This window comes from Crotalus tigris, unplaced genomic scaffold (genome assembly GCF_016545835.1).
Source record: "Crotalus tigris isolate CLP2741 ecotype Arizona unplaced genomic scaffold, ASM1654583v1 scf7180000017640.1540244, whole genome shotgun sequence".
Taxonomy (NCBI): domain Eukaryota; kingdom Metazoa; phylum Chordata; class Lepidosauria; order Squamata; family Viperidae; genus Crotalus; species Crotalus tigris.
In genome coordinates this window covers 810675-824523 of record NW_024096533.1, presented here as the reverse complement: position 1 = coordinate 824523, position 13849 = coordinate 810675, and the positions used below count along the sequence as shown (strand labels likewise).

Genomic DNA, 13849 nt, shown 5'->3' with positions numbered 1-13849 from the left:
TTCTTTGCAGTTGTACAGTATTTAATGCAAAACATGTAATATGAAAGTTACAACAGGATATGTAGTTGCATTACTTTCTGGGCTACATTCACATGTTCAGGGATCTGCAAATTTGCATCTGTAGTTTTGAACATGCTAATCCTGCTTTTGTACTTGGTAGAAAAGGATAGCTGGTTATTTAAAAACTGAGGTATATGATCATATGGTTAAAATGTTGGAAATTAGAGCCAGCATGTCCCTTCTGAATACACATCTTATCCGATATTACATTTTGCCAATTGCACCTGAATTTAGAAGTCTGTATATTGAGAAGGTTGATGAAAGAGCAGATCCTTCTGTCAGGGACACCTATGAAAGGTGGCTTGCACACACGTGCACTTTGAGGGCATCCCTGGGGAACACAAACGAGTTCCTCTTTGAAGCAGTTCAAAGTTTGCTTCATTTGATACTTTCTGGTTTCTCAATCATGCCTATTCAGTTCCCAAGGACCCCTTCACCCTGCTACATGTGATATTTCCCAACACTGCTTGCTGGTTGTAGAATATCATAACTTTAATACATAGGTATTCATGCACCAAACACCCTTGGCAATTATGGTTAATGATGTATACATTTTATCTTAATAGTATATTGTGGGAAGCTTCTCTGAAATATTGGTAAAATTGAGACAAAGGAAATGTTCTCCATAATTTCTCATATAATTAAATAACCAATGGTGACACAGTAAATTTTTATTTGGTAGAATTGAAATTAAGAGTTAACCAGACTTTTTTATATATATGAAAAATAATGCCTAAAACTAAGAAAACCTGTATTGGGAAGAACACACTGAGTAAATAGAAGGAAAAGAAAGGAAACAAACAATTGGTATATTTAAAAAAGAGACATACAGGTGGGCTTTGAGAAAAAGTAAAATATCATTTTGAAAAAAATAAGGTTATTTGATGTACATTTTAACAGAATCATATGTTATAGGAATTTTTCATATAGTGCTGTCTTTACATGAAATATTAATGGTTTGTCACCAATTGGTCATATAAATAATAAAAAACATAATATATTGCTATATACAGTGGGGCAAAAAATTATTTAGCAGCCATCAATTGTGCAAGTTCTCCCACTTAAAAAGATGAGAGAGGCCTGTAACTTTCATCATAGGTAGACCTCAACTATGAGAGACAAAATGAGAAAACAAATCCAGACAATCACATTGTTTGATTTGGAAAGAATTTATTTGCAAATTATGATGGAAAATAAGTATGTGGTCACCTACAAACAAGCAAGATTTCTGGCTCTCACAGACCTGTAACTTCTTCTTTAAGAGACTCCTCTGTCCTCCCCTCATTACCTGTATTAATGGCACCTGTTTGAACTTGTTATCAGTATAAAAGACACCTGTCCACAACCTCAAACAGTCACACTCCAAACTCCACTATGGTGAAGACCAAAGAGCTGTCGAAGGACACCAGAAACAAAATTGTAGACCTGCACCAGGCTGGGAAGACTGAATCTGCAATAGGCAAGCAGCTTGGTGTGAAGAAATCAACTATGGGAGCAAAAATTAGAAAATGGAAGACATACAAGACCACTGATAATCTCCCTCGATCTGGGGTTCCACACAAGATCTCACCCCGTGGGGTCAACATGATCACAAGAACGGTGAGCAAAAATCCCAGAATCACACGGGGGGACCTAGTGAATGATCTGCAGAGAGCTGGGACCAACGTAACAAAGGCAACCATCAGTAACACACTACGCCGCCAAGGACTCAGATCCTGCAGTGCGAGACGTGTCCCCCTGCTTAAGCCAGTACATGTCCGGGCCCATCTGAAGTTTGCTAGAGAGCATTTGGATGATCCAGAAGAGGTTTGGGAGAATGTCACATACCTACTGTGAAGCATGGGGATGGCAACATCATGCTTTGGGGCTGTTTCTCTGCAAAGGGACCAGGACGACTGATCCGTGTGCAGGAAAGAATGAATGGGGCCATGTATTGTGAATTTTGAGTGCAAACCTCCTTCCATCAGCAAAGGCATTGAAGATGAAACGTGGCTGGGTCTTTCAGCATGACAATGATCCCAAACACACTGCCCAGGCAACGAAGGAAATAGCTTCGTAAGAAGTATTTCAAGGTCCTGGAGTGGCCTAGCCAGTCTCCAGATCTCAACCCCATAGAAAACCTTTGGAGGGAGTTGAAAGTCCATGTTGCCCAGCGACAGCCCCAAAACATTACTGCTCTAGGGGAGATCTGCATGGAGGAATGGGCCAACATACCAGCAACAGTGTGTGCCAACCTTGTGAAGACTTACAGAAAACATTTGACCTTTGTCATTGCCAACAAAGGATATAAAGTATTGAGATGAACTTTTGATATTGACCACATACTTATTTTCCACCATAATTTGCAAATAAATTATTTCCAAATCATACAATGTGGTTGTCTGGATTTGTTTTCTCATTTTGTCTCTCATAGTTGAGGTCTACTACCTATGATGACAATTACCGGCCTCTCTCATCTTTTTAAGTGGGAGAACTTGCACAATTGGTGGCTGACTAAATACTTTTTTGCCCCACTGTATTTAAGATACAAGATACAGCAATATCCAGATACAGCCAATAAGAAAGCAGCTAACTTTATGAGAACTCTAAATTGTGAGAGGGGGTGGCAGTGAGATTTTAAACTCTGCTCCCCTTCAAAAACAGAATAAATTCAGCCAATTTAAACCATGTAAACCCAGCTGTACCACAAGCCCGTGAACAGCTGGTCTGCACAAGTTCCAGGACTGCTGCTGATAATAATAATGAAGATAAGCTGAAACTTTGATCCCCATTACTGGTGAAGGCAGAACGATTGCCTTCAACACAAAATTATGGTAACAAGAAATGCAGTGCATCCCTGTAAAGCATTTTTAAAGTTCAGAAACTCTTATTTAATAATTAAAATAAGAACTAACTGAATATTATGACGATTTCGGAATTGCTGTTTTCAAATTCAGAATGATTTTCTTCATTGTTCCCTAAATTGCTGCTGCTTCTCTTGTTCCTTCCAAGTTTTGTAGTAGCATTTCTTTAAAAGCAACCTTATTTTTTTAAGAATAGGTCTAAAAGCAGGGTGAAAAATTACCTGAGATGTTTGCTTAGGATATTGCTGGATTACGCTGGAAGATTTTGAAAACAGCTTAAACTGGTTAGATCTTAGTATTTTCTTAAAACTCTGCTTTTGTGTGTGTATTGGTAGCTGCTTGTTTGAGTTACCTTTATGGGGATTCTTTTGCCTCTCTGCAGCTGGGACGACAGCAGTTCCGTCAGCAGTGGTATCAGTGATACCATAGATAACCTCAGCACTGATGACATTAATACAAGCTCCTCCATCAGCTCTTACGCCAACACCCCTGCATCCTCACGGAAGAATCTAGAATCCCAGGTAAGGTTTCTCTTAAATTTCATGTAAATTATAATAATGCTGAAGGCACTCATTACCCCGAAAGCTAGTTTTGTTGTTTATAACTAAAGAGAATAAATGATTAAAGAATGTCAGGGCTGACTTCTAAATACATTTACTAATTGAGCATAGCTACAACAGTTAGAAGATTCTGAGGCTTGCTTTGAGAGATGACACACCCAGAGGAATGGGGCCAAATTAGAATAATGAATTATCCATACTAATGTTCTTGCTTAAGGTTGTAACAATATTTCTATTTATGTGCTTACATGGCCAATTGTGTAATACATGGCTGAAAAGAGGTTGAGATAAGAGAGAAACATCTGCATGTCCTATCTGTTGATTTGTTTATACTGGCACTGATTCCCTTCACATTCAGCATATGAAGAATTATGTCCAATACCGCCCATCTGCAGAAAGAATTGGATTATAAGTATAAATCCTTCCGTTTCTCACCATCCAGTCAGAGCTGAAGAAGCTTCTTGGGTGATAAGCGAAACATCTTCCAAGAAAAAACAAAGTCCAGTTGCCTCCTGAAAAAGTACCTTTGGGAAAAGAATTGGATTGTTTCTCTCAGACAGCCTCCTTTAGATCCTCAAATCTTTAGGAAAAAATTCAGAGATAGTTCGGAGCAGAGTTTGAGAATATTTAGCAATACTTGTATGTCTGAAATCAAGTAATATGGTATTAAATGCTTTAATGAATACACAACCCTACTCACACAGACACTTCATATTTCAGAACGGGCCATAATGTTTTATATATATTAATTAAGGAATAGAAATCTAGTTTTGGTCACGCAAAAGCTCAAGTGTTATTACATTCTCAGAGGAAATGTGAACACTTGCTATTTAATTAAGTATATTCTGATTTTCTAGACCTGCATGTGGCTACAAGCTAAAAGCAGCTTTTGGAAGCTTTTCACAAGTAAATTATATTCTAATGTTACTTTCTCGTTCATCAAATTTTCATCCAGCAGACAACATAGTAAAGAATCCTGAATCAGTTAGACGTTTTTAATAATTTTCTATCTCTGAACTACTAACATATAAGTTAGGATCATATATATTATTTATGTTGCTTTATATATAACACATATAATTCTTGTTATGCACACCACACACACACACACACACACACACAGGATCTATGGGGGGTGTCTTCCAAACAAGAATCAAATTGTGTATTCATTCAAACTTACTACTGTATAAATATTTTGTTATTATTTTACTTCCTTTCCCCCCCATTTTTTGACTAGAAGGAAAAATAACTTTAATAACAGTTCTTGATGTATCATAGAGTTGCCATAAAGTGTTAAATTGCTTTTGTACATCGGTGCAGGGATCGTATTACTCTTTGTTCACTTGAGCATATAGCCCTGGTTGCATGAAAACGTTTTGCCTCTGGTTGTATGGGGGGGGGTTGTTGCTTTAGTTTCAAACTGCTAACATTAAATTCTAAACTTGATGTTCTATGCCCTGCTTTAAAGCATATATGTGTGTGTGTGTGTACACATTTATATGTACATTTGTGTGTGTGAGTGTGTGTGAGAGAGAGAGAGAGAGAGAGAGCTTGCATTTTCCTCCCACAACTATTATTAATAGAAAATTAAAACAATTTCCCCAGAATTCTTAGCACACCTTTCTTAGCAAATGGAAACCAACCCATAAAAAAGTTTTCGCAATGTTCTGATTATCACACCAATCCAGATGATGAATGTGATTTGTTGGAAAAAATGCGGCATTTCTTGATCATTTCTGAGCTTCATTCTGGCAGGAGAAGTTGTAAGAAGAGACCCATTTTAGTCTCTGGTAGCAAAAAAAAAATCAGGAGTTTGGCTGCACCTTTTTGAGTACATGTTTTATTAAAAGCTGGTGCCTTTTAGTAAAATGTGATAGCTGAAAAACTGCTGCCAGACTTCTTAAAGTGCACACAGAATTTATTTTGAGGCATATTTCTCCTGTTCTGCTTTTCTACTCTGCACTTTTTGCAAGTATTTTCTCCATAAAAGATCCATTTTTTCTTTGCTGCTTTCCCGTGTTGTCATATTTTTGTGTGTCTTTTTTTCTTGTTTTGAGGACCACATCTTAAAATTCAGAAAAGTACACCAGTGCTTTGAATTCACAGACTAGTTTGAAAAGTACAAATTAGATAAATTCACATCAAAATGTGAATCCCATGAATTTCTCCTCCTTTACAGTATAAAAATGAAAAGCAATGAGATGGACTAAGTGTAAATAAAAAAATCTCTTTTTTTAATGTATGTGTCTTAACTATAAATGAACTAAATCATTTCACTTTCTGGGAGAATTCAAAAGCTGGAACAAAGATACTTTTATATAGAGTTTTGTGTGCTAAATTAGAAGAATCACAAGTATTTTGCCAATACCAAGGGAAAAAAAGTAAATCTATGTGTCTAATTATTATTCAAATATTAAATGAGATTATTAACCTAGGCCTGCAAAATTACAATCTATAGCAGCAAGTTTCTTTCAGTTGTTCTCTTTCTGTTGTTCTCTATTTCTTTCATTGTTTAACTAGATACTGAGATACAGTACATTACTTTTAAAATGTGCCTTGTGGAGTTTGGGGAGAAAAGAACAACCCGATGTTAAATAGATAGGCTTGCATATATATAACAGAGTGCTGGCTGTTCTTACCACAGAATAATCTGTGTCTATGACTAGAATGTATATTGAAACTTTTTACACTGGATGGAATCCAGTTTGATTGCTCCATGAATGGAAGGAATTGCTGTTTGCAGAACAAGGGCTTCATTCACCAAAGGAACCCTCTGTGAGCTTCCTTTCACAGAGTGATTGCATTAGATGCTGACCATTCAGAATTTTCTGCCAAAATATAAATTCACACTCTGCATTTAAACTCCCGCCTCCCCTGCCCCCAATTAACTGAAACTAATTGCCATGTTTGTTCCGTTTGCTTAATTGGTATAGTTGTATCACATGGTTTAGGACAAATGGGCAGATTGCCTCCAATACTTTCATTCCGTGTGCAGAAAGTGCCCACGTTCTTGGAAAAGTAGTCCTATGGATGCTTTCTTCAACAGAATTTTATTCCATGGAAACATTCAGATATAATTCCATGTCTGCAATGACTGGGGAAGAGACAGAGGGAGTTTTCCAGATCTGTTTTGTGCTGCTCGGTGGCATTTCAGAGGCCATTTCCAAAAGGTGCATTGAGGTGGATGGAAGGGGGAAAGTCCTGCTGTATAACAAGTGTTATACAGGTAGTCCTCGACTTACAACGGTTCATTTAGTGACTGTTCAAAGTTACAAAGAGCGCTGAAAAAAGTGACTTATGGCAATTTTTCACACTTAAGACCATTGACACATTCCCATGATCACGTGATCAAAATTCAGACACTTGGCCACTGACTCATCTTTATGACCATTGCAGTGTCCTGGGGTCATGTGTGCTTCCCTTTTTGCGACCTTCTGACAAGCAAAGTAAATGGGGAAGCCAGATTCACTTAACAACCGTGTGACTAGCTTCACAACAGCAGTGATTCACTTAACTAATGTGGCAATAAAGATCATAAAATGAGGCAAAACTGTCTTGATTGTGGTTGTAAGTTGTGGACTACCTGTATTTGTTGCACTCTCACCCCTTCTAAAGCATTTTTGGGGAATGGAATCCAAGACCTTGCATAACCATCAGTGTTTTGGAATCTGAGCGTCGCCTTGCAGCTAGATGGGCAGCAGACACATTAAATAAATAAATAAATTTCAGCAATTTATTTAGTGCATTTATGTTCAATCTTTCTTCTATCAAGGACTTTAGGAATATACACATAATGCTCCAAACGGAAGCAAATCTTAGTTTTAATTTAATTGAATTGACAGCCACACTATGCATACGTATGTGTATGGAGCCATGGTAGTGCAGTGGTTAGAATGCAGTACTGCAGGTTACTTCTGCTGACTCCCGGCTGCCAGCAGTTTGGCAGTTCGATTCTCACCGGCTCAAGGGTGACTCAGCCTTCCATCCTTCTGAGGTCAGTAAAATGAGGACTCAGATTGTTGGGGGCAATACACTGTCTCTGTAAACTGCTTAGACAGGGATGTAAAGCACTGTGAAGTCACTGTGAAGTAGTAAATAAGTCTAAGTGCTATTGCTATTGCTATGTGCCTTAGCTGTGATTTTTCATAACATCCTTCATTACTGATTTTGAAGTACCCGTTTCTTGAAGACAAATCAGATGTTACATGTTGATTAATTTCCAAACAACTTTTATAAACTGGAAAAGTCACTTTTGGGATGAGTAATTAGAAATAGAGAAGTATGGGCATTTCTGAACCTGCAGCTTCCTTGCTTCAGCTCAGCCATTCAGTGGAATTTTTTTTCCCCCCTCAGTAGCACTGCCTGTTTCAGTTCCCTAGATCCAGGCATATTAATTTACATATTAGTATGTATATTAGACAAGTTGGTTGCTAATTATCTTTATTTTATATGAACAATATGATTGTTTTTCATTTTTTAAAAAAATCAAAGCTTTTGCAGATAGTAGAGTTTAAAATTTCTGTTTGCAATTGTTTAAAATAGGCTATTTTTTTATTTTGCATTGTTCTCTTTTAAAAAATTTTATCTAGCAATCTCAGTGCATTTCAGTCTTTGCCTTGCAGTTTTAAGAGATTACAATTAAGTTTCATTGTAAGCAGTAGTGAACAACATTGTAGAATCCTGGTAGGGTACCTTTTTAATATAACCTTCCCTTCCCCACCCTCATGCAATTTTAAAGTGGGATTAATGACACAGGGTGATACTATAGGATTAGTAGTATGCTATTCTTTTATTCTCACTCTGATCTCTTTATGTGAAGTATAATATGGGATAATGGTGTGAGGTATTTATAAAGTACACTTTCACCCTCAGCTGCCCTCTATAATAAGCTATGCTTGAGGATTGCTTTGTAGCAGTCTTCTAAACCTCTTAAACTGCAATATGGTTGAGGGGACTCTCCTGTTTCCTTCCTCCCTTTGGATTAGAACCAGACGTGGTTTTGATGGGAGGGATGTAAGGGTTTGAGAATCTCTCCTAGCTGGTGGGAGCAAATATGAGTGAGAGTCAGAGTGGGAACTGATAATAGTGAGTGGGGAAGGGGACCTTACCTGTGGGTGAGAGCAGCAGGAGAGAGGGGAGAAGTTGTTTTTGGAGACCCTGTTGGTGCTGAGAGCTGGTAAGCTAAAATGCCTCAGTGTGTCTCGGGACATTGGCTGAGAATATTGATGATTCCTGAGTCAGGGAACTGAGGGTCCTGGAAATGGCTATTATTTGGTGGTTGGAGATGGACCAAAGTAGTATGGTGGTGACAGGCATGAGGAAATATTCTGGGAGACAAGAAATGTGATGCTCTTGGGAACCATGGAACCATTGTTTCATAATATAGGTAGTCCTTAACCTATAACCATAATGGACCCTGTTCAATTTTCATCCATATCTCACTTCCCTTTTTGGGAGGGAAGATGGTAGATAAAGTGGTAGTGGAACAGCTTCAGAGGGCCTTTGAGAAAATGGAGTATCTGCATCCTGAAAAGAATTCAGACCTGGGTATGGAAAAGGCATTTGTTGTGTTTTTGGATGACATCTGGTGTATGTAGGATGGATAGATAGTACATCCTTGCCATTCTTGATCTCTCAATGCCTTTCATACCATAGGCCTTCTGGACTGGCTCAGAAGACTGGGGGGTGGACAGCACAGTTTGTGCTTGTTCAGCTCTTTCCTTCAGGTTGGTTTCACTTGGCAATAATTGGGGAGGAAAGGTCCCACCCTTAGCCTCATCTAGATAGGGTGCCATAGGGTTTGGTGTTTTTTCCTCTGGTTTTTCAACATCTACATGAGACCACTGGGTGAGCTCATCCATCAATTGTATATCTCTAGCTGGTGAATTAAGCCATTCCATGACCATTTTATCCTGGTGCCCAGGAATGTCTGAATGGGGAATGGGTTGAACCCTGGCAAGAATGACTGACTTTGTTGTTTGGAGCCCTCTTATTTGAGATCTATACCATCTTTGTTGCTGAATAGGATTGTACTATCCAAGACAGACCTAGTACACAACCTGGGGGTCCTCCTAGAATCATGACTCCCATTCAATGAGTAGGAAGTTGTCGTGGTAGGAAGGCTTATGCATAGCTTCATCTTATGCACCAGCCGTGCCTGGTCCTAGATAAACAGACCCTACTTAGAGTCATTCATGCCCTAGATATTTCCAAAGTCGACTACTGCAATTCACTTCACATGGATTTGCCTTGAAGAATATCTTGAAGCTTCAACTTGTACAGATTGCAATGGTGCAAGCAATTATGTATGCTCCCCAGTGGTGGGATTCAGCTGGTTCACACCACTTCGGCAGAACTGGTAGCTAATTTTTTGTTGCCCAAGCCCAGAATGGACTTCTGGAAGTAGTATCCACACCGAGAACCAGTTGTTCACATATTTGAATCCCACCACTCATGCTCCTAGAACAGTGCATGTTACATTTTTTACTCCACAAGCTGCACTGGTTATCACATTGCTTCCAGGCCCAATCAAGATGCTAGGTTTAACCTTGAAAGCCTTTCATGGCATGGGACTGGGCTATCTGAAGGGCCCAGCAGATCTGTAGGTTGGCCAGAGATCTATACTGGATGTCTCCCAGAAGACGTGCTCTCTCTGGTATAGTGCCTGTCTTATGGAACATCCTTCCCTCTGAAATTAGATTGGTTCCATCCCTCTTGGTATTCCAAAAGCCCCGCTATGTGATCAGGCCTAGGACTCCCATGGAACTGGAGACTCCCATAGATAGATAGTTCCATTGTTGAGGGTGCCATTTTTATTCTCTTTACTTTGATTATATTTTAGGTTTTTAGGATATTTATTATCATGTTTTTAATATTATCTGCTATTGTGTGCCACCCAGAGTCAACTTCAGGGAGATGGATGGCTACATATATTTTATTAACAAATAAATACAAGAATAATGGTTTCTATATTTTCCCATGACAAAATATAAAAATACAAAAACAAATAGTAGGACCCAGTGAGGAGGGAAAAGGGAAAGAGAAGTGAGGGAGAGAAAGGAAAAAGAAAAGAAAGAACATTGACTACCGACTTCCTCTGTTGCAGTAGAATAAAGCATTAACATCGAATCTCCACTTTTTACTTTTCCAAAGTAGTATAAACTAGCCATTTCTATAACAACAAATCAATCTAATCAGTAAAACCCAAAATCAAAGTTTCATTTTTTTTCCACTTCAAGCATAAAATCTAGAAGTAGTCTCCATGTGGAAACAAAAGTACTTATGTTCTTTTCTTTAATCAAAACAGTGAATTTAGCCATCTCTGCCAACTTCATCAGCTTCTGTAGCCATTCATCCATAGTAGGAATCGAAATGTCCTTCCATTTTTGTGCATACCGTTGTGCTGCCGTTGACATATATACAGTAAGATCAAAGTTCCAATTTTTTTTTCTAAGCCTTTTTCTATTATGCCCAGAATAAAAATTTCTGGTTTCATCTTTATCCTTACTTTAAGAATTTTCTGTATTAAGATATGAGTCCTACTCCAATATTTGTTTGCTTTATCGCATGTCCACCATAAGTGATAAAAGGTCCCTTCTTTACACTTACATTTCCAACATTCATTTGAAATACCTTTATACATTCTAGATAACTTATCTGGTGTTAAATACCAATGATACATCATCTTATAAAAAAAATTAAATTATAATTCAGTGTAAATTTTAAGCTTTCCATCCACATATTCTCCCATTGTTCCAGCATCACATTATACCCAAAATTCCTTGCCCACTGAATCATACAGTTTTTTACATGTCCACTTTCCAAATTCAATTTCAATCACATTTTATAAACCTTAGCAAGAATGTGTTATCACTACCCCATAATAAAATTTCTAATTCATTTTTAACAAAGTCAAGCCCATAACTCTTTTTATCTAGTTTAAACATTTCTTTCAATTGTTGATATGTAAACTAATGACAAACATAGCCCTTGGATTCTAACTCTTCCCTCGACTTGAGGGTAGGGTCATCAGAGTTGAAAAGTATCATTTTACCATAAGTCCACCAGTCCGGCTTCAGGACCATTTCTTTTCTTAAAAAGCTTCCCTTAGGGGACACGTTGTTAGTGCTACCTGGAGGCTTCTCTGTGTCTGGTTGGAACTGTTGGAAGGACTGTGTTGTAGACTGGAGATAGATGATGTCATATCCGTCCCCCTCTGTTGAGAGAGGGTTGTTCAATTTTGACCCCTCTTTCAAACCAATGGTCCTCTCTTCCCCAAAAGAATGCAAATGACCAGCTGTCTACAAGGAATATAAATCCTTCCATTCCCCACCATCCAGTCAGAGCTGAAGAAGCTTCTTGGATGAGAAGCGAAACGTCTTCAAAGAAAAATGTGAAAGTCCAGTTGCCTCGTGAAAAAGCATCCTTGGGATAAAGGACCAAGTAGTTACTAGGCATAGAGAAAATCTAGGCAAAATACAGGAAACTGTATTTGTTGTTGCTTCTTCTTTGGAAATACCTTCTTTGAACTATGTGACATAAATTGTTTTAGATGCATTTTAATATAGTAAAAAATTAGTATTCAAACATGGCCATGTGGTGTTTTTAAGGTATGTAATAATGCAACATAATAATAATGTAATAATACAGGTAGTCTTCAACTTACGATCACAATTGAGGCCAAAATTTATGTTGTTAAATGAGACATTTGTTAAGTGAGTTTTGCTCCATTTTACGCTCCTCCTTGCCACAGTTATTAAGTGAATCATTGCAGTTAAGTTAGTAACCTGGTTGTAACCTGAATCTGGCTTCCCCATTGACTTTGCTTATCAGAAGATTGCAAAAGATTTATTTAAAGGTCCTACTTTTTAATTTTACTTATTTATTTTAATTAACTTTTCTTAGAGTGGGTGATTTCCAAACATATGGTCTTTAGATCCCAGAATTTATTATAAATTATAAAGATTTGAAGACTATCAGCACAACCCTGGATTTAAAATTGATGAAGCATTTACCATTTGAAGAATTAAAGCCTGTCTGCTTTCATTTCTGCCTTTGTGTTTGGTGCCTAATTATTCAGTATTTTGCACTTTCAGATCTGTGAATTTCATAAATGTTTAAATCCATGAAAGTTCAAAAGTTTTACTTATTTGTATTAAAAAGGATGCAGAACCAGACTAGAAGAAAAAAACCCTACACAGGATGGATCTCTCCCTATATTTTTTTGGGCTTCCCCATATGTGTAGCATGTTCAGAGTTTTTCAATTAATTTTGGCATTGGTCTCCATGTCAGTGATTTGAATTGCAAATGATTTCAGATAGTTCATAAAGGCAGTACAAGTGGAACAAAGAGGGCAAATGCAGAATACAGCCCAGCTCATTGTCTCGTGGTAATCATCATGAGAAAGGAAAAAATAGAATGCTACTCTGTTTGAAGGACCCTAATCACTCACCATAAATTCAAAGTGATAAATTTAATTATGAATAAATAAGTAATCTCCGCAATGAAATTCAGCGAGATGGAGCAGTAAATCCTTGTCACTTCTAAACATTTCTCACCTCAGTTGATGATGAAGTTTGTGCAAGGCTGAAACAGAGAGAGCCTCGTTTATCTTTAGTGTTACAAAAAGCTGCCTCTTCATGCTCCACAGATCAAATTGCCAGCAAAGAGATAGAGAAGGCAGAACAAAGGAAAAGCTCACAACACATATTTGAAGTGAATGAGTTTGTGCTTTGCAATGAAAGGTATTGTGCAAAATAAGAGGGACAAGGAAGCTGCACAGCATCAAGACAGATCTTTTCATAATTTTTTTTCCCTTTAATCTTGTTTTATGTAACCACGTTGAATGGCTTGCATTTTGTTTGCTTTTTTTTAACTTAAGCGTATTAGAAATGTAAAATAAATTCCTTGATTTTCTGTTTGTAGATCAGTATCTCATTCTTATTTTTTAAAAAAAAAATTTAAAAACCAGAACTCTTATCTATAGGAATCACTAAAATGTTGAAATATTATCCTTCTTCCTAAGAGGAAGAAAAGTTTGCAGTGTCAGTTGATTCATTTCTGTTTTCCAACAGACTGACGCTGAAAAGCATTCCCAAGTGGAGCGGAATTCTTTGTGGTCTGGTGATGAAATAAAAAAATCAGATGGAGGCTCAGACAGTGGTGTAAAAATGGAGTCTGGATCTAAATGGAGAAGGAATCCCTCTGATGTGTCTGATGAATCTGATAAAAGCACTTCTGGAAGGAAGAACATCGTCATTTCACAGACGGGATCCTGGAGACGGGGCATGTCGGCTCAAGTTGGTATTACCACACCGAGGATGAAAACGGCAGCTACCTCAGGAACTTTGAAGACACCTGGAACAGGTGAGGAATGCACAGCCAAA

The 13849-nt window shown here is 37.8% G+C and overlaps 1 protein-coding gene across 11 annotated transcripts in view; it reads left to right on the top strand.

Moving 5' to 3' along the window:
* NAV2 (neuron navigator 2) overlaps positions 1-13849 on the top strand; it is a 281427-nt gene that overhangs the window by 195408 nt on the left and 72170 nt on the right. For all 11 annotated transcript variants that reach the window (XM_039335370.1, XM_039335375.1, XM_039335372.1 and 8 more), the window contains 2 exons: positions 3286-3424; positions 13538-13829. In XM_039335370.1, coding sequence (XP_039191304.1) covers positions 3286-3424; positions 13538-13829 — 431 coding nt within the window. The remainder of the gene's footprint in view (positions 1-3285; positions 3425-13537; positions 13830-13849) is intronic.